The sequence below is a fragment of the Oncorhynchus gorbuscha genome, linkage group LG01 (assembly GCF_021184085.1).
Source record: "Oncorhynchus gorbuscha isolate QuinsamMale2020 ecotype Even-year linkage group LG01, OgorEven_v1.0, whole genome shotgun sequence".
In the NCBI taxonomy this organism is placed as follows: domain Eukaryota; kingdom Metazoa; phylum Chordata; class Actinopteri; order Salmoniformes; family Salmonidae; genus Oncorhynchus; species Oncorhynchus gorbuscha.
This window is the reverse complement of record NC_060173.1, coordinates 72,698,986-72,720,142: the sequence shown is the minus strand read 5'-3', so window position 1 is coordinate 72,720,142 and position 21,157 is coordinate 72,698,986. Positions and strand designations below refer to the sequence as shown.

Genomic DNA, 21,157 nt, shown 5'->3' with positions numbered 1-21,157 from the left:
CAAACCCTTCCTGGTTTCCATTTCACTGGCTGGCTGTCCCTCAGCTGTTGTCGCTACAGCTCTAGTGGATGCCAGTGCTGCGGGGAATTTCATCGACCAGGCCCTCGCCTCCTCCCTAAACATCACCTCGTACCCTTTCTCCTCTTCTTTTCTGGTCCAAGCCCTGGATAATAGACAATTGGGATCTGGAACAATCACACACATCACAGCACCACTCATCCTCACCGTGGGATCCATGCACCAAGAAAGCCTTCTCTTCCTCATCAGCGCACCCATACACAAAGTCGTCCTCGGCCGTGGCTCCAACGTCATAACCCCACCATCTCCTGGTCGAGGATGAAAATCACCGCCTGGTCACCAAGATGCCGGAGGACATGATTTCCCTTACTCTGTGGTTCCACGTTGGTTGAGAGTCCTGTAGGTGCCCTCCAGCCCATCATGCAATCCTCCCGTATCATTGGCCCCATGTTTTGGGACGTAGATGTGGACATCCACCAGGCTCCGGAGAGGGAACCTGCGCCTGCTACCTGCCCTCCTGAGCGCATCTACATTCCCACACGGGAAAGGGATCAGCTGTTGACCTGGGCGCTGGATGACAAGGTATCACCTGTACCATTCAATCCATCCCTGCAAAGTATTGGTGGCCCACCTTGGTGCAGGATGTCGCCGCCTATGTCAACTCCTGCCTCGTATGTGCCCAAAATAGATTTTGTCCATAGATTTCGTTACTGATCTCCCTCCTTCTGATGGTTTCACCACTATTATGGTTGTTGTGGTCAGATTCTCTAAATCCTGCCGTTGTATCTCTCTCTCTCTGGTTTCCCTACAGCTCTCCACGTCACTGAGGCACTGTTCCAGAAGGTCTTCCGGCACTATGCCCATCTGGAGGACATTCTCTCCGACCGTGCCCCCGATTCATGCCGCGGGTATTGAGAGCCTTCATTGAGAAGCTAGGGGCCATGGTCAGCCTCACATCTGGGTACCAGCCTCAGTCCAACGGGTAGGCAGAGAGGACCAACTAGGAGCTGGGGAGGTTCTTTAGGAGTCACTGCCAGGATTGGCAGGGTGAGTGGGCCCGGTTCCTTCCCTGAGCAAAGTATGCCCAGAACTCACTTCGTCACTCCTTCTCTGGGCTGACTCCTTTCCAGTACGTGCTGGGATTTCAGCCGGCCCTGAACCCCCCATGGTCGTTTACAACTCACCACTAACAACCGGATATTTTCATGTTTCCCTCAGGCCAGTGGTTCCTGGTCTCCTGGCTGATGCCATCACCCACGACACCCCTCTGCCTCCCCTGAACATCGATGGGACCCCGCCTATGCCGTCAGGTCCCTACTGGACTCCCAACGTCATGGGGGTCAGCTTCAGTACCTGGTGGACTGGGAGGGCTTATGGTCCAGAGGAGCGCTGTTGGGTCCCAGTGGCCAACATCCTGGACCCCAAAATTATCCGGGATATTCTTCTCCGCAGTCATCTGGGATATTCTTCCCCGCAGTCCGGACTGGTCCGCTCTTTGCCCTCGGGGCTGCACTCCTGGCTGGCCCCGAGGGCAAGGAGCGGACCAGTCTAGGATACTGTCACACCTCTCCAGTGCTCGACATCGGCAGTTTTTAACCACCGGTCCTGACACCATTATTACGCACACCTGGACCTCATCATCACCTTGATTACTCTCCCTTCATTCAGCCCTCAGTAGCCTCAGGCAGTATTGGTCACATTCAGTACACTTCTGTTTTGTTTATCTGCCTTCTCTCTTCATCACTAAATTCTTCTTCTGCACCTGCTTCCTTTTATTTATTCATTTTTTATTTAACCTTTATTTAACTAGGCAAGTCACTTAAGAACAAATTCTTATTTACAATGACGGACTACACCGGCCCATCCCGGACGACACTGGGCCAATTGCTGCCCTATGGGACTCCCAATCACGGCCAGTTGTGATACAGCCTGGATTCGAACCAGGGTGTCTGTAGTGACGCCTCAAGCACGTTTAACAGCACATTATGTATTAACATTGATACACAGTTTATTGTAAACAAAAATAGGTATGATGTGTAACTATTTGTCATTTTTAATCTGTAAAGGCGTCCGCATGCTTCCCAGACGAAACAGTTCGGAAGAGTTTGGTGACGTTTTTGTTCCTGTTGGACTTCGGTGAGTTTTTTCCTCCGCCTGTTCGGGCACACAACATTTTTTCTGGAGGCAAGCTGAAGTCAGTAGCCGAAGTCTACGTGATTGGTCAACAGTAGGGATCCTTCAATAAAGTCTTTGTTGTCATTCAACGAGAGACGAGTCGTTTTCATGCAAATTCTTTCATTGAGAAAATACTGCACCAAACAGCTTAGGTAGATGTAAAATTGCGTGACTAAGATCTCTTCTGCAAAAAATGTAAAATGCTTAGGGGAAAGTAGGATAGACATTAACAGGCCAAATAACATAAAATTATCATGAAAGGTTGGCTGCAAAACACCCTGACACTGAAGACCCAACAGCAAAACACATATACAAATATGAAGCCAACATGGACAGATTACGGGTGTAAGTTAAAGGGTGTTATTCTGTCTTAAAGGATAACTTTTGGTTGACCATGAACTGTGGAAGTGTGTATTTGACAAACTCATAAAAAGTATGTCAAATGTGTAAGAAATGTGTGTCAACAGGGCTCCAATTTTTAAGACAGCTGTGCATCTAAATGATTGGGATCCCTAATAACCTATAATCTCATACAAAAACTAAACTTGCTACCATGAGACGTTCCACCAGACACCACAATATCTGCACGATAGCTTTCTAAATTCTAGGAAACCTGTACAAATGTGAGAGATGTGTGATGTGTAATCTTTCATCTAACTAGGCAATACTACAAGCAAAAGGTCAGATGAAAAAAAACTGTAAAAAGGAAATGTCTGTGGTTAATCTGAAACATAATTTCCTATGTTGCAAAATGTCACAAAATTCTGAAAATTACTATAATGATTATTTTAGAGAATTGGAAATGTATTTATTTGATTCTTTATCTGTGTGTCCATAAGTATTGTTAAGGAAAAACATTAAAAAGCAAACTCCTGTTGTAAGAAAGCATTAAAAAAAATATATACAGTGCCTTGCGAAAGTATTCAGCCCCCTTGAACTTTGCGACCTTTTGCCACATTTCAGGCTTCAAACATAAAGATATAAAACTGTATTTTTTTGTGAAGAATCAACAACAAGTGGGACACAATCATGAAGTGGAACAACATTTATTGGATATTATTCACCCCCCTTAAGTTAATACTTTGTAGAGCCATCTTTTACTGCGATTACAGCTGTAAGTCGCTTGGGGTATGTCTCTATCAGTTTTGCACATCGAGAGACTGACATTTTTTCCCATTCCTCCTTGCAAAACAGCTCGAGCTCCGTGAGGTTGGATGGAGAGCATTTGTGAACAGCAGTTTTCAGTTCTTTCCACAGATTCTCGATTGGATTCAGGTCTGGACTTTGACTTGGCCATTCTAACACCTGGATAGGTTTATTTTTGAACCATTCCATTGTAGATTTTGCTTTATGCTTTGGATCATTGTCTTGTTGGAAGACAAATCTCCGTCCCAGTCTCAGGTCTTTTGCAGACTCCATCAGGTTTTCTTCCAGAATGGTCCTGTATTTGGCTCCATCCATCTTCCCATCAATTTTAACCATCTTCCCTGTCCCTGCTGAAGAAAAGCAGGCCCAAACCATGATGCTGCCACCACCATGTTTGACAGTGGGGATGGTGTGTTCAGGGTGATGAGCTGTGTTCCTTTTACGCCAAACATAACGTTTTGCATTGTTGCCAAAAAGTTCAATTTTGGTTTCATCTGACCAGAGCACCTTCTTCCACATGTTTGGTGTGTCTCCCAGGTGGCTTGTGGCAAACTTTAAACAACACTTTTTATGGATATCTTTAAGAAATGGCTTTCTTCTTGCCACTCTTCCATAAAGGCCAGATTTGTGCAATATACGACTGATTGTTGTCCTATGGACAGAGTGTCCCACCTTAGCTGTAGATCTCTGCAGTTCATCCAGAGTGATCATGGGCCTCTTGGCTGCATCTCTGATCAGTCTTCTCCTTGTATGAGCTGAAAGTTTAGAGGGACGGCCAGGTCTTGGTAGATTTGCAGTGGTCTGATACTCCTTCCATTTCAATATTATCGCGTGCACAGTGCTCCTTGGGATGTTTAAAGCTTGGGAAATCTTTTTGTATCCAAATCCGGCTTTAAACTTGTTCACAACAGTATCTCGGACCTGCCTGGTGTGTTCCTTGTTCTTCATGATGCTCTCTGCGCTTTTTCCCTACCACTGAGGAAGTACAGCTCCCGCTCAGCCCAGTCAAAACTGTTCGCTGCCCTGGCCCCCCAATGGTGGAACAAACTCCCTCACGACGCCAGGACAGCGGAGTCAATCACCACCTTCCGGAGACACCTGAAACCCCACCTCTTTAAGGAATACCTAGGATAGGTTAAGTAATCCCTCTCACCCCACCCCCCCTAAGTTTTAGATGCACTATTGTTAAGTGACTGTCCCACTGGATGTCATAAGGTGAATGCACCAATTTGTAAGTCGCTCTGGATAAGAGCGTCTGCTAAATGACTTAAATGTAAATGTAAATGTTAACGGACCTCAGACTATCACAGTGCAGGTGCATTTATACGGAGACTTGATTACACACAGGTGGATTGTATTTATCATCATTAGTTATTTAGGTCAACATTGGATCATTCAGAGATCCTCACTGAACTTCTGGAGATAGTTTGCTGCACTGAAAGTAAGGGGGCTGAATAATTTTGCACGGCCAATTATTCAGTTTTTGATTTGTTAAAAATGTTTGAAATATCCAATAAATCTAGTTCCACTTCATGATTGTGTCCCACTTGTTGTTGAGTCTTCACAAAAAAATAGTTTTATATCTTTATGTTTGAAGCCTGAAATGTGGCAAAAGGTTGCAAAGTTCAAGGGGGCCGAATACTTTCGCAAGGCACTGTTTCTGCCCAGTAGTACTCTCATAAAACATTTACAACAAGACACATTCACATATGAACTTTGTCGCGACAACTCCACGTGTCAAACAGAAACGTTGGCACTGCTCTGGAGTGTCATACAACAGACTTTTGTAAAGAGAAATCAAAATCTATTTCCACGTGAAAATGTTATGGGATTTGCTCCATTGGTTTTGTTGGTAGGCCTACATTATGCTCAAATAGCCACAATAACCTATTGGCTACTGTTTAAAACTGTAAGGGTACAGCCTCTGTGTTCACTGTAAATGTGCATCGGAAGTTGCACATAATTCACACAACATTCCAGTTTCCAATCACAAGACCAAAATTTTGCTCAGTGCCCCAAAAAATTGGAGGGAACATTGGTCATAGGGAGCCAGGTGTGGCGGTGGTATTTCCTCATGTATAAAAAGTTATAGTTCTTCCTCTAGTTAACCATGACCAGGCATCAAAATGAACGCAGCCCGGCGCACAACCAGCACAATGTTGCCAGGAAGTTGCAGGATCTATGGCTACATCTCAAATGTCACCCTATTTCCTATATTTCACAGTACTATTTTCTTTACCGTATAACATGACATCATCTCTCTAAATTTACAACGGGGAGGCTGTAATATGTTTTACAATAAGGAAAATAGTAACGTGAAATATATTACAGCATCTCTGCTGTAAAGCAAAATTACAGTATTAAGCTGCCAACTCTGGTGCCAAAATAATGCTGTAAATTTACAGGGGAAAGTTTTACAGTATGGAGCTTGGACAGAAAGCCTGACAACAAACCATCAGACTATCACAATAAATAAACGTGATATTTACGAAAACTAACACACACACACACACCTTCCAGCCTTAATTGTGTGCAAACTGTGGGAATTTAAGAGAATGACACCCTAAAAAGCACAGAGAGGAGAGAAGAGAAGATTTCTCAATTTCAGAGGAGTCAGAGGGATTATTGCCTGTGTTCCCAGTGTAAGACGGCAGCGCCTCGATTAATAAATCATTAAGACATCTCAATTAGGGGGTCTACCGTGTCCCTCACTGTGGCATCGTAATCCTCCACTGCTGCTGCTGCTTCCGGCATGCTTGGGTTGTGTTCCCAGAATAAGCTTACCCAAGCAGTCTGGCACAGGGACAGATTTACCGGAGGGGAGGAGCAGGCACTAGGGGATTGTGTGTGTTTGCGTGTGTGTATAGTACCAGTCAAAAGTTTGGACACCTACTCATTCAAGGGTTTTTCTTTATTTGGACTATTTTCTACATTGTAGAATAATAGTGAAAACATTAAAACTATGAAATAACACATGATATAATGTAGTAACCAAAACAGTGTTAAACAAATCAAAATATACATTATATGTTAGGTTCTTCAAAGTAGCCACCCTTTGCCTTGATGACAGCTTGGCACGCTCTTGGTATTCTCTCAACCAGCTCCACCTGGAATGCTTTTCCAACAGTCTATAAGGAGTTCCCACATTTGCTGAGCACTTGGGGGCTGCTTTTCCTTCACTCTGCGGTCCAACTCATCCAAAACCATCTCAATTGGGTGGAGGTTGGGTGATTGTGGAGGACAGGTCATCTGATGCAGCACTCCATCACTCTCCTTCTTGGTCAAATATCCATTACACAGTCTGGAGGTGTGTTTGGTCATTGACCTGTTGAAAAACAAATGATAGACCCACCAAGCACAAACCAGATGGGATGGCATATCGCTGCAGAATGCTGTAGTAGCCATGCTGGTTAAGTGTGCCGTGAATTCAAAATAAATCACAGACAGTGTCACCAGCAAAGCACCCCGACACCATCACACCTCCTCCATGCTTCACGGTGGGAACCACACATGCCGAGATCATCATCATCCTACTCTGCGTCTCAAAGACACGGCGGTTGGAACCAAAAATCTCAAATCTGTACTCATCAGACCAAAGGACATATTTTCACCGGTTTAACATCCATTGCTCATGTGTCTTGAACCAGGCAAGTCTCTTTTTGTTATTGGTGTCCTTTAGTAGTGGTTTCTTTGCAGCAATTAAACCATGAAGGCCTGATTCACACAGCCTCCTCTGAACAGTTGATGTTGAGATGTGGCTGATACTTGAACTCTGAAGCATTTATTTGGGCTGCAATTTCTGAGGCTGGTAACACTAATAAATGTATCCTCTGCAGCAGCGGTAATTCTGGGTCTTCCTTTCCTGTGGCGGTCCTCATGAGCACTTCATCATAGCACTTGATGGTTTTTGTGACTGCACTTGAAGAAACTTGAAAAGTTCTTGACATTTTATGAATTGACTGACCTTCATGTCTTAAAGTAATGATAGTCTGTCATTTCTCTTTACATTTCTCACTCCTCCATACAGACCTTCTCCAGATCCTTCAGGTTTCGGGTCTGTCGCTGGGCAATACGTTCTTTCAGCTCTCTCCAAAGATTTTCTATTGGGTTCAGGGCTGGAGACTGGCTAGGCCACTCCAGGACCTTGAGATGCTTCTTACGGAGCCACTCCTTAGTTGCCCTGGCTGTGTGTTTCGGGTCGTTGTCATGCTGGAAGACTCAGCCACGACCCATCTTCAATGCTCTTACTGAGGGAAGGAGGTTGTTGGCCAAGATCTTGCGATACATGGCCCCATCCATCCTCCCCTCAATACGGTGCAGTCGTCCTGTCCCCTTTGCAGAAAAGCATCCCCTAAGAATGATGTTTCCACCTCCATGCTTCACGGTTGGGATGATGTTCTTGGGGTTGTACTCATCCTTCTCCTTCCTCCAAACACGGCGAGTGGAGTTTAGACCAAAAAGCTCTATTTTTATCTCATCAGACCACATGACCTTCTCCCATTCCTCCTCTGGATCATCCAGATGGTCATTGTCAGACTTCAGATGGGCCTGGACATGCGCTGGCTTGAGCAGGGGGACCTTGCGTGCGCTGCAGGATTTTAATCCATGATGGCGTAGTGTGTTACTAATGGTTTTCTTTGAGACTGTGGTCCCAGCTCTCTTCAGGTCATTAACCAGGTCCTGCCGTGTAGTTCTGGGCTGATCCCTCACCTTCCTCATGATCATTGATGCCCCACGAGGTGAGATCTTGCATGGAGCCCCAGACCGAGGGTGATTGACCGTCATCTTGAACTTCTTCTATTTTCTAATAATTGCGCCAACAGATGTTGCCTTCTCACCAAGCTGCTTGCCTATTGGCCTGTAGCCCATCTCAGCCTTGTGCAGGTCTACAATTTCATCCCTGATGTCCTTACACAGCTCTCTGGTCTTGGCCATTGTGGAGAGGTTGGAGTCTGTTTGATTGAGTGTGTGGACAGGTGTCTTTAATTCAGGTAACGAGTTCAAACAGGTGCAGTTAATACAGGTAATGAGTGGAGAACAGGAGGGCTTCTTAAAGAAAAACTAACATGTCTGTGAGAGCCGGAATTCTTACTGGTTGGTAGGTGATCAAATACTTATGTCATGCAATAAAATGCAAATTAATTACTTAAAAATCATACAATGTGATTTTCTGGATTTTTGTTTTAGATTCCATCTCTCACAGTTGAAGTGTACCTATGATTTAAATTACAAACCTCTACATGCGTTGTAAGTAGGGAAACCTGCAAAATCAGCAGTGTATCAGAAATTATTCAATATTAGAGCATTAGACCTCTCACTAAAGGCGTCAGTCAAAAGTTATACTTAAACTGGATTTAGCAAAAAATGACATGAAAAGCGCACATTTGTAAATCCCAAACTCTAAAAGTAATTGGAAAGGTAGATACAAATTATTTGTGACATTGTGCTTAAAATAAAGAATGTAAACATGATGAAAACAAGATGCTGTGTTTTTATTTACAGTAGTAATGGACAGCTGGAGGCATTTTGAAAACAGATTTTCAAACACTTGTTTTTCACAAGTGTAGCCCTATCAGCAGGACTCTTTATAGCCCGGTTACTGTAGGTGTGAACATCTCCCAACTTGCAATGTATTCGATGACATTGCGACCAAAGAGAACAGACGAAATGGACATCATTTTCTTCTAAGCCAAATCGAATCAAATCAAATTTTATTTGTCACATACACATGGTTAGCAGATGTTAATGCGAGTGTAGCGAAATGCTTGTGCTTCTAGTTCCGACAATGCAGTGATAACCAACAAGTAATCTAACTAACAATTCCAAAACTACTGTCTTATACACAGTGTAAGGGGATAAAGAATATGTACATAAGGATATATGAATGAGTGATGGTACAGAGCAGCATACAGTAGATGGTATCGAGTACAGTATATACATATGAGATGAGTATGTAGACAAAGTAAACAAAGTGGCATAGTTAAAGTGGCTAGTGATACATGTATTACATAAGGATGCAGTCGATGATGTAGAGTACAGTATATATGTATGCATATGAGATGAATAATGTAGGGTAAGTAACATTATATAAGGTAGCATTGTTTAAAGTGGCTAGTGATATATTTACATCATTTCCCATCAATTCCCATTATTAGAGTGGCTGGAGTTGGGTCAGTGTCAATGACAGTGTGTTGACAGCAGCCACTCAATGTTAGTGGTGGCTGTTTAACAGTCTGATGGCCTTGAGATAGAAGCTGTTTTTCAGTCTCTCGGTCCCAGCTTTGATGCACCTGTACTGACCTCGCCTTCTGGATGATAGCGGGGTGAACAGGCAGTGGCTCGGGTGGTTGATGTCCTTGATGATCTTTATGGCCTTCCTGTAACATCGGGTGGTGTAGGTGTCCTGGAGGGCAGGTAGTTTGCCCCCGGTGATGCGTTGTGCAGACCTCACTACCCTCTGGAGAGCCTTACGGTTGAGGGCGGAGCAGTTGCCGTACCAGGCGGTGATACAGCCCGCCAGGATGCTCTCGATTGTGCATCTATAGAGCCAGCTTCTTTCTCCAGTGCTACCCGTTCCAGGGTTAGGATTTTCAACAGGACTTGAAAATGAGCCGAAGCTGAGAGGATCACCAAAACTAAAGGTATTTTGGTTTCAGTGCATTTTCTTTTAAAAATGTAATGTAAAAAAAATGTAATGTAAAAATGTATATAGCCTATCAATGTGTAGGCATACTGTGGAATAAAATTGATAGTTAAATAAAAGGTTAAATAAAATAAAAAATGACTGCGTACTAAAAAGGTGAATGTGTTTTTGCAGAGCACACGTCTGTGGAGATCAGTAGACAAAGGGCTGGACAACAAGTCACACCAAAAAAGTGCATGGTTGCCAAGAAAGCGGTTAGTTTTGCTAGATTCTTATAATGTGTACGGAGTCACTTTTAATTCTTAATTGATCTAACGTTTCGATCATAGGCCACTGTAATTGATGGGGGCTCAGGGCGGTACCATTCTGCTCATCTGATGTAGGTGCACATGGTTCAGATTCAAACTTTGAAGACCGAGATTGAGTCATTGAACGACAATAGAACTTGACCAACTGCTCACCAGACACAGCAAGGGCGGTCCCGACCGTTATGCTGTTCTGCTATTCCAAGGATGTGTGTAACCAAATAGAGATACTACGAGTGGACACAGAATACCAACTGGGATGGATCCGCAGGCAAATGTGGTTTACAAGTGAACCTACGGGTGTTCATCATTAATACTGTGTCTCAAAAGTGTCTGTCCATGACTGATGCAACCCGAAAAATCATTAAAGACAGAGTTAATGAGTACTTGAGGTCACCAAGAAAGTCTGGACATGACCTGCTCTCCCTTATGTAAGGAATTAGGCTCTTTACCACGTTTACAACAGTATGTACTGTAGACTATGTTTATTTGTCAGACTGTACAGTAGCCTAATAAACAAATGCAGGCGGCTTCTATTAAAAATGCTTTTAAATGCTTTGTTATCCAAATGTTTAAAGTGAGTGTGGGCGACCTCATGCAACCTCAAAATGCCAGATAAAGCATATACTGTACAGCACTGTATTTCTTCAGCATCTTTCATTAATAATATTATGATAAAAAAATACAAAATAAAAAACGAATTACTATGGGAATAAATATTACTGAATGACAGAAAAGTAGGCTAATGAATGGAAACGATATTGTTGCTTACTGGAAAATACTCTTTCAAACACACACTGTCAGAACTACAGATTGCCCCTTTAAGTCTATCAAAAGTGTGCGAGTTTGAGCATGTGTCCATTAGGCCTATGGAATTTTTTTTTCATCAGCATGATTTGGATTGAGCAATAAAATCCCAACTTTTATTCCATAGGCTGGGATCCGCGCTATGCAGCTGTTGCAAGAGTGCATATTTAATAATAATAATATAATAATATATGCCATTTAGCAGACGCTTTTATCTAAAGCGACTTACAGTCATGTGTGCATACATTCTATTTCACTGGCTGTCCACTGGTTTTGAAAACAAAGATCGACAGGCAGCTTAAGTTTCTTGAATTCAACCATTATTGTGTTCAAATACACATTGTAAACAGCCATCCACAACAACCACAATCCGTAAGGCGCAAATACTGTAGCTAAAAATGAGAGCAGCAGTGTAATTCACAATCACATCAATGTGCTATGTAGTGATCAATAATAAGTGATATCCGTATCGCCGTAGACTCCACCACTGCTGTCATCCTTACCTCCAAGTGTTTATTCAAGTTGGATAATCTTTGGATGCCGACAGCAGACGCTCCACTGGAAGACATGGCTTGGACTGTAGCCTACAAAAGCCTATTCCTGCTCTTTTCCCGCGATCCATCAAACACATTGGGTTTATCATCATAGTGGTCTCTCGCTTAGGTGGAACAAACTTAAACGTGCACCTTTTTCAATCCTGATTTGAATGTCATTGAGAAAAGTGTCAAAAAATGTTTTTCTCCCAAACCTCCTTCCCGAATGTCAAAGTAATCCTCAAAGTAATCCTTTAGTTTTTCAAAAGTATCTAATCTGATTACAAGATTTTTGTAATCCATTACTCCCCAATCCTGCTCACGCATAAGAGGGAGGCTTGTGCTACAGCTGCTGCCACATACACAGATCAAATACACCGCTGGAACGCCGACTAAGCTGTTGACATGCCCTAACAATTCTAGATTGCACGGAAAACCAGGTATTTTTAAAATCGCATATGCAAACTTCGGTTATGAGTTTACACTCATTAGTAGTCATACTTCCTTCTGCCATAATCAGTTTAATGTTGCATTATTCATGTGCATGTAAACATACTCATCGTTTCCCCCATATGCATTTAGCAGCGGCAATGTATAATGTAGATGTATGGATGTAGGCCCCAGGAATGTAAGCCCCAGCAATTTCCCTTATGCAAAACCATCTAAGACTCAGATCATACAAAATAATGTTACAATTACATCTAAACTGTTTTAAATCGGAATTTGATCTATGGCCTTAATAATATTGGGTCAAATGACATTCATTAGGCCTGTGATTCATTATTCATTACAGCTAAATAATTGAATGTATTCAATTTATAGTTTAGTTCCAAAGCGACATTAAAAAAAGCACTTTGAAGCTAATTTCTGAAGCTTCTATCGCGCAATAGGTCTACACACCATAGAAATACAATTGCTTTTACACAGCATACTACGATTCCCAGAGTGCATTTCAATTCCCAGGATGCTAGGGCTGCTCGCTGGCTACTGTTAGCAGGCCCAGACAAACTCTTACCTTGTTGACTGTAGGAATTCATCGTAGGGTACCACTCCTGGGAAGCGAAACTGATGAAGAGGTTGAGGACAATGGCCTCAGTACTCCTCTTGGGGGTGTAAGATGAACAGCATCCGCCGTCCGGCTGGATGGACACTGCGAGGAAGACTATGATGAAAGGGGGGGGGGTGTCTCAAGGGCTCATTCTAGACAAAGCAGCTTCCAGGGTTTGCTGTTGGCTTGCTTCTTCACTCCCGTGAATTCAACCTGTCAAGGGCACATGAACACACAAGTTTGAGTGAGGTTGGTCATATGTGGACCAAGTATGTTCCCATTACATAAATACTATATAGGCATATTACGTCACATATAATGCACCTGTACAAGCCATTGTACAGTGCCTTCGGAAAATATTCAGAACCCTTGACTTTTTCCGCATTTTGTTACGTTACAGCCTTATTCTGAAATAGATTAACGTTTAATGAAACTATGTTGGTAACCGGTTGTATAAAAGTGATAATGCCCTCGAAGCCTGTGTTTGAAGGATATAATTGCACGGTTTGCCATCCCTCGACCTCGTCTCGGGCCTAACAAAAGCCGTGCCAATAAATCCACATTTATAAAAATAAAAAAATACAGTTAACAGTGCATTTCAGAGCAAAAACCAAGCCATGTGGTCAAAATAATTGTACGTGGAGCTCAGAAAAAGGATTGTGTCGAGGCAAAGATCTGGGGAAGAAGGGTACCAAAAAAATTCTCTGCAGCATTGAAGGTCCCCAAGAACACAGTGGCAGCCATCATTCTTAAATGGAAGAAGTTTGGAACCACCAACACTCTTCCTAGAGCTGGCCACCCGGCCAGAACAATCGGGGGAGAAGGGCCTGGTCAAGGAGGTGACCAAGAACCCGATTGTCACTCTGACAGAGCTCCAGAGTTCCTCTGTGGAGATGGGAGAACCTTCCAAATGGACAACCATCTCTGCAGCACTCCATCAATCAGGCCTTTATGGTAGAGTGGCCATACGGAAGCCACTCCTCAGTAAAAAGCACATGACAGCCCACATGGAGTTTGTCAAAAGTCACCTAAAGACTCTCAAATAATGAGAAACAAGATTCTCTGGTCTGATGAAACCAAGATTGAACTCTTTGGCCTGAATGCCAAGAGTCACGTCTGGAAGAAACCTGCACCATCCCTAACGTTGAAGCATGGTGGTGGCAGCATCATGCTGTGGGGATGTTTTTAAACAGCAGGAACTGGGAGACTAGTCAGGATCGAGGGAAAGATGAACGGAGCAAAGTACAGAGAGATCTTGATGAAAACCTGCTCCAGAGTGCCCAGGACCTCAGATTGAGGTAAAGGTTCACCTTCCAACAAGACAACAACCCTAAGCACACAGCCAAGACAACGCAGGAGTGGCTTCAGGACAAGTCCCTGAATGTCCTTGAGTGGACCAGCCAGAGCCCGGACTTGAACCTGATCGAACATCTCTGGAGAGACCTGAAAATAGCCGTGCAGCAACGCTCCCCATCCAACCTGACAGAGCTTGAGAGGATCTGCAGAGAAGACTGGGAGAAACTCCCCAAATACAGGTGTGCCAAGCTTGTAGCGTCATACCCAAGAAGACTCTAGGCTGTAATCGCCGCCAAAGGTGTTTCACCAAAGTACTGAATAAAGGGTCTGAATACTTATGTAAATGTGATGTTTTTTATGTTTAATAAATTAGCAAAAATAAATTAATTAAAAACTGTTTTTGTTTTGTCATTATGGGGCATTGTGTGTAAATTGATGAGGGGAAAAAAACAATTTAATCAATTTTAGAATAAGGTGTGTAATTTAACAAAATGAGGAAAAAGTCACTGCACTGTATATGCGCAGACTGTCTCTCTTTCAGTCCTGTAGAATATTAGATATCATCCTGTACAAAAATAGTCAGTCTCAATTCTAACAGATTCTTCACTACAAGGGCAGTTTGGGTTACACATGCTTACAATGAGATCGCCTCCAGTCCTTCCCAGTACACAAGGTGCCTAAAAGGTGCCAATGCTGTCCACAGGCTTGGGCAAACAATGAGACAGTGACAGACTCACATACAGGCAGTTACACCCACACGCACACACTGCCCTCCTCAGTAGAGAGAGAGGTACTTAACAATGAAAAGGTCAGGCCTGTAATTTAACCACAGAAATAATAACAGCCAAATATGGCCTTCATTGGAGTAGGTTAATAACTTATTCAGAAGACTGGGCCTGGGCAAAACCCTAGGTCTCGGCTGCAAAAGCAGCATCAAAGTCTGTCTTACAGCTATTGTACAGCACAATATTGTCATCACCTCTGACATTCTAAACAACAGTGTCTACTTTCCGGTGTCAACGATGCACATTAGTTCCATTGCTTTGGTGAGGCTACACAACACATTGTCTCAATCTACCCCCTCTGCTCCAATGTAATAGTCCAACCTGTCAAACAAGACACCACTCAGTTGTCTTCACTCGCGATTTGACACACAACACATCATTTCCACTCTTTCTGGCATGGCACACATCCCTAAAAAACAATACACATCTGAGCAACACTCAACACTCTCAGGCCCCCCACCCCGAAGTGTGTACTTTCATGGATTTACAAGGAACGGACAGGTGTGAGCAATATGGTTAAACACATGCTTATACCAATCCAATGGTTGGAAATCAATGAGGGAGCGTGAACAAGTGGACACTTGGCTCAGTAGGGTAGAGATTTGGACTGCAGCCCTTGAACTGGAACATCTGCCCTTCTGTTTCCTCAATACAAAAGGGTTCCATGGTCAAGCAATTAATTTGACGCCAAATGAAAATCAGATTCGTGTTCAGGAGGGAGAAAACGTGTAGAAACGAGGAGGTAACAACTGAACTTGTGCAATAGGAACACAGATGGTTCATTTACTAAAGGCTCTGCTATGGAATGTGCCCTACTTGGTTTGATACCACTCTGGAGGAACGGGTCAAAAAGACCTACCGATACTACAGTCTGTGCTGACGAGATCTCCTCAGTGTACGTGTGCATGCGTGCGCGTGTAACAACATATGGCCTGGAGGGATCCAGTGACATAATACTCAAAGTGACAATCTGGTAAGGGGGAGTGTTGGCTTCTCGTCGGTTCTGCCCCGCCATGAGAGATTTCCCAGCGCACGTTTGCACTGCTATAGTCACCCCAGACGTATATTCTAAATCAGGGGAAGTTGGGGTCTGTCACATATAAATGTCGTAACACAGAAATGTCAAACCAAAGCCATATCATGTTGAGCATTTGTGAATAGACAAACAAGGTCATTATTGTACTGTACAAGGCTCATTTGTTCTTAATGACTAACCTGGCTAAATGAAGGTTAAATGAAATCGTCAACACTCCATCGACGGCTCATATCAACATGACTACTCATATCAATATACATGAATGATTGAGTGAACTAATAATTACCTTGCTAATCTGTCTTAAAACATCATCTTAAAGGCCCAGTGCAGTCAAAAACATGATTTGCCTGTGTTTTAGATATTTCCACACTATGAGGTTGGAATAATACTGTGAAATTGTGAAAATTATGATAATGCCCTTTTAGTGTAAGAGATATTTAAAAAGAACGCCTGAAATTTCAGCCCATTTTGGTGAGATGGAGTTTATCACCAGGCGGTAAATGAGTTAATCGACCAACAAGAAAGAGTTCCAAACCTCTCTGCCAATAACCGCTAGTGTTCAGCTTTGCCCTCCCCACTGAGACCACTCCCAGACAGTCCTGGCAAAAGGCTTGCTTTAGAAATGGCTCTTTTCTAACAAGCTATTTTTTGTTCATTTTTGATCATTTTAATTGAAAACAATCACAGTAAGGTATTTAATTGTTACCCAGAAATGATTTGATATTAAGAGCAAACCGGCTGCATTGCACCTTATTCATGTTCCCAGGTGTAGGCCCTTTTGAACGACCGATTGGATAAGAAGTGCAACATCAACAATATACAGGTCTGAAAATGTCTACTCGCTTGACAGAAATGTGTCTCTTGCAGCCAATAGAGGAATTCATTTCCCCGGTGCTCCAAACTGTACCGAAGGTAATCATGTCTGCGTAAAAATAACACGGGGTCGGGATTGCCAGTGGTAAACAACAATTAAGGACGCGCGGCGCGCAAAATGAATCACTGAAATGTACTTCTGGTGTTCGACAGTTACTGCCTGCCTCTCGGGCCTAATTGAGTATGAATAATTCACTCAGGGACCACAATCAACGGTAGTGTACGTACATGCCTGCACGTATGTATCGGGAAAAATGACACCATGGCGGCTAGACACATTATTGTGTTTTTGTTGTGGTTGGAGTTTTTCTTCCATTTATTGACAGAGGCTCCTCCTGAAAGTTTTAGTTAAGGCAGGTGATGGATGGGGTGGAGGCTTGGATAGGAACAGGTGAGCGTTTAGGGTGCAAATCCCCCTCCCCAAAAATATTGTCTGGTGTGAGGACCATGGTTGTCTGAACTCATTGGTGCTGACGGCAGGGCACTTGAGAGACAACAGGGGAGAGGAAAGGGAGAGAAGGGAAGGCGGGAGAAAGTGGAGCCTGGCTGTGCTGAGAGGAAAGTGACACCTTATCTGACATGACAGAACCCTCCGCGTGTTGACACAATACTCGCTGCTGCATGCTCATGTTCTCAAGAAAAAAGAGAGACGAGCCGTAGCCCGCAGGTTACACATCAATCAGCAGTTTAAAAAAAAGAGGACAGGCACAAGCACAGACAATCACTTGGATATTGCTCAGTGTGATGTTGGAGTTCTCGTAGGGGCAGGGAGTGTGGTATGTGTTGGCTAGGAGAGCGTGGGGGCTGGGGAGAATCGTATCTCAAAACTGAATAGGTAGAAGTCTTGACCCTTTCTATGTGTAATAGACAGCAATGCCTCAAAACTGACAGTTCTGTCAAAAAGTAAAACATTCTCAACAGTTGACAAGAACAAAACAGCCCTTGGAAATCCAACTGACTTCCCAGCTAAGGATTTGGTCCGACGTTAGGCAGTAAAAAACACTTCTGACTCTACATGCACTTATTTCAAGTTATTATACTAAATGTCTGCCAAATATTTGATGGTGGAATGCAAACAGAGGTAACAAAAATATTATTCCATGTTCTCAACAAAGCTTCCTGTAATCCACAAGTCTGAGATGAGACAATTAAAACTACATTAACATTCAACTCTGGCACTGTACTATAATTGGTGCTGTTCACAGACTAAACTACACTTCGCATTAGGCTTTCTGCCATTTTCTTAGCTACAAGTGCCCTGACACCGATGTCTGTCAGCTTTAAAGCTTAGAACTGTCAAACTTTGTGAACACCAGACCCTTCTACACAAGAGCTATCATTTAGATTTCTTATCTAGGCCTTGTATAGAAGACTAATGTGGTGAAGACACTGTCGTTTAAACAACGAGCGGGTCTAATCCTGAATGCTGATTGGTTAAATCTATGATGTTAAAATATCTATTTAATATGTTCCATCTGACTGTGCAATCCACTGTCTCATCAGCCCATCCAGGCAACTTATAAACTTGATCTCCACTATAAAAAGCAGCCAGTATGGCAATGGAACATTTAGAGTGAACGACTGGGTCGCGTCCATAGATACAGAACAAAAAGACTGAACGACTGGGTTGCGTCTCTAGTATCCCTTGATTTGTGTCGGGACTAAAACTTGTGGAAGGATGAAATAGTATGAATACATTTATCAAATCAACATTTAATGAAACTATGTCAATCATTATTTGAATATGTTGGTAACCCGTTGTATAAAAGTGATAATGCCCTCGAAGCCGGTGTTTGGAGGATATATTTGCAGCCCTCGACCTCGTCTCGGGCCTAACAACACCCGTGCCAATATATCCTCCAAACACCGGCTTCGAGGGCATAATCACTTAAATATGGCTTTGTGGGCTTGAATTGTTAGTTGCTGAGATTTGAAGTTTTGAGGTTATTCTGTTGTTGAACTTTAACATTCGCTGTATCCATTATGTTATAGACTGACTGCATATACAGTGCAATCGGAAAGTATTCAGACCCTTTGACTTTTTCCACATTTTGTTACGTTACAACCTTATTCCACAATTGATTCAATCATTTTTCTCTTTCAACACACAATACCCCATAATGACAAAGTGAAAACAGTTTTTTTAACGTTGGCAAATGTATTAAAAGTAACTAAATGAAATACCTTATTTACAAGTATTCAGACGCTTTGTTATTAGACTCGAAATTGAGCTCAGGTACATCCTGTTTCCATTGGTCACCCTTGAGATGTTTCTACAACTGCCTATATAAAAGGTCCCACAGTCGACAGGACATGTAAGAGCAAAAACCAAGCCATGAGGTCAAAGGAATTGTCTGTAGGGCGCCGAGACAGGATTGTGTCAAGGCACAAATCTGGGGAAGGGTACCAAAACATTTCTGCAGCATTGAAGGTCCCCAAGAACACAGTGGCCTCCATCATTATTAAAAGGAAGAAGTTTGGAACCACCAACACTCATCCTAGAGCTGGCCACCCGGCCAAACTGATCAAATGGGGGAGAAGGGCCTTGGTTAGAGAGGTGACCAAGAACCCGATGGTCACTCTGACAAAGCTCTAGAGTTCCTCTGTGGAGATGGGAGAACCTTCCAGAAGGGCAACCATCTCTGCAGCACTCCACCAATCAGGCCTTTATGGTAGAATGGCCAGACGAAAGCCACTCCTCAGTAAAAGCACATGACAGCCCACATGGAGTTTGCCAAAAGGCGCCTAAAGGACTCTCAGACCATGAGAAACTAGATTCTCTGGTCTGATGAAACCAAGATTGAACTGAATGCCAAGCATGAATGCCAAGCATGAATGCCAAGTCATGTCTGGAGGAAGCCTGAAAGCATCCCTACGGTGAAGCATGGTGGTGGCAGCATCATGATGTGAGGATGTTTTTCAGTGGCAGGGACTGGGAGACTAGTCAGGATCGAGGGAAAGATGAACGGAGCAAAGTACAAAGAGATCTTTGTTGAAAACCTACTCCAGAGCACTCCGGACCTCAGACTGGGGCGAAGGTTCACCTTCCAACAGGACATCAACAATAAGTACACAGCCAAAACAATGCATGAGTGGCTTTTGGACAAGTCTCTGAATGCCCTTCAGTGGCCCAGCCAGAGCCCGGACTTGAACCTGATCGAACATCTCTGGAGAGACCTGAAAATAGCTGTGCAACGACACTCCCCATCCAACCTCACATCACTTAAGAGGATCTGCAGAGAAGAAAGGGAGAAACTCCCCAAATACAGGTGTGCCAAGCTTGTAGAATCATACCCAAGAAGACTCAAGGCTGTAATCGCTGCCAAAGGTCCTTCAACAAAGTACTGAGTAAAGGGTCTGAATAATTATGTTAATGTGGTATTTCCGTTTCTATTATTTTATAAAATGAACGGTTTTTGCTTTGTTCTTATGGGGTATTGTGTGTAGATTGATGAGGGGAAAAAATATATTCAATCAATTTTAGAATAAGGCTGTAACGTAACAAAATATGGAAAAAGTCAAAGCGTCTGAATACTTTCCGAATGCACTGTATGCAGTCATTTCTCCCAAACGTTGCTTTGCAATCTTATACTGCAGAGTTTACTTTCTGATTTTCTAGTTGCTGATCAACCGTGTGGTAAAACAAACATTATTACAGCATAAAATAATGAATCCCCAAAATAATATAAGCACATAACAGGTAGTGATCGGGGAGGGGGATTTGATACAGTTCTCCATATATGATATATCGTATTCTATTGGCAATATCGCAATATTATTTTTGTGCTGGTTGGCGCAAGTCATTTTCCTTCATAGCTTGTTCTCCATCTTCGTTTTTAAAAAATGTCAGCACTTTTATTTCTATGACTGAACAAAACCGGTCTTCTCATGGCTCTCTCTTGTTCCTCTGCAGCAGATGCATATATGGTGAGCAATATGTTTGGAATCGCAATAAAATCTCAATATCAAATCGTAATACATATAGAATCGTGAGAATTGCAATACATATCTTATTGGCACCTATGTTTTGTGATAATATCGTATCGTGAGGTCCCTGGCAATTCCCAGAACTAATAATAGGCCTACTCATTAGTCCCTGTCTAGTTAAGGCGGAATCATCTTTTTTAGTACAGTGAAGGACTAACTGTCAAACAAAGATAAGTTTGCATTCAATCCTATTTTATCTTTAGGAGACAGCAACGCTGCTAGACATCTGGTTAATAAAATAACATCTTATCCAGTTCTATAAATGTTAGCAGCAGTTAAACATCTCTTTCAACAGTGCAGTACTATGTCAGAAATGTGCTATTTTAGTTTACAAGTTCAGCTCACTGGAGAAGAAAATACTTGGGAAATGTAAATTCTCTCATGTGAAGGCTAAGTTCTCGTCCAAGCCTCAGCATTGAGTGGTTACTTACTCAACATTGACAATAAACTCTGCTCCGCGTGTCGCTATAGTGGGAACCCTGACACCCCGCCTTGTGCCGCGGCC

The 21,157-nt window shown here is 42.9% G+C and overlaps 1 protein-coding gene across 1 annotated transcript in view; it reads right to left on the bottom strand.

The window, feature by feature from the left end:
* Positions 1–21,157, bottom strand: part of hdac4 (histone deacetylase 4) — a 261,320-nt gene that overhangs the window by 233,702 nt on the left and 6,461 nt on the right. The window contains exon 2 of the mRNA XM_046359569.1: positions 12,643–12,888. Within this exon, the coding sequence (XP_046215525.1) occupies positions 12,643–12,664 (22 nt within the window). The 5' untranslated portion in view covers positions 12,665–12,888. The remainder of the gene's footprint in view (positions 1–12,642; positions 12,889–21,157) is intronic.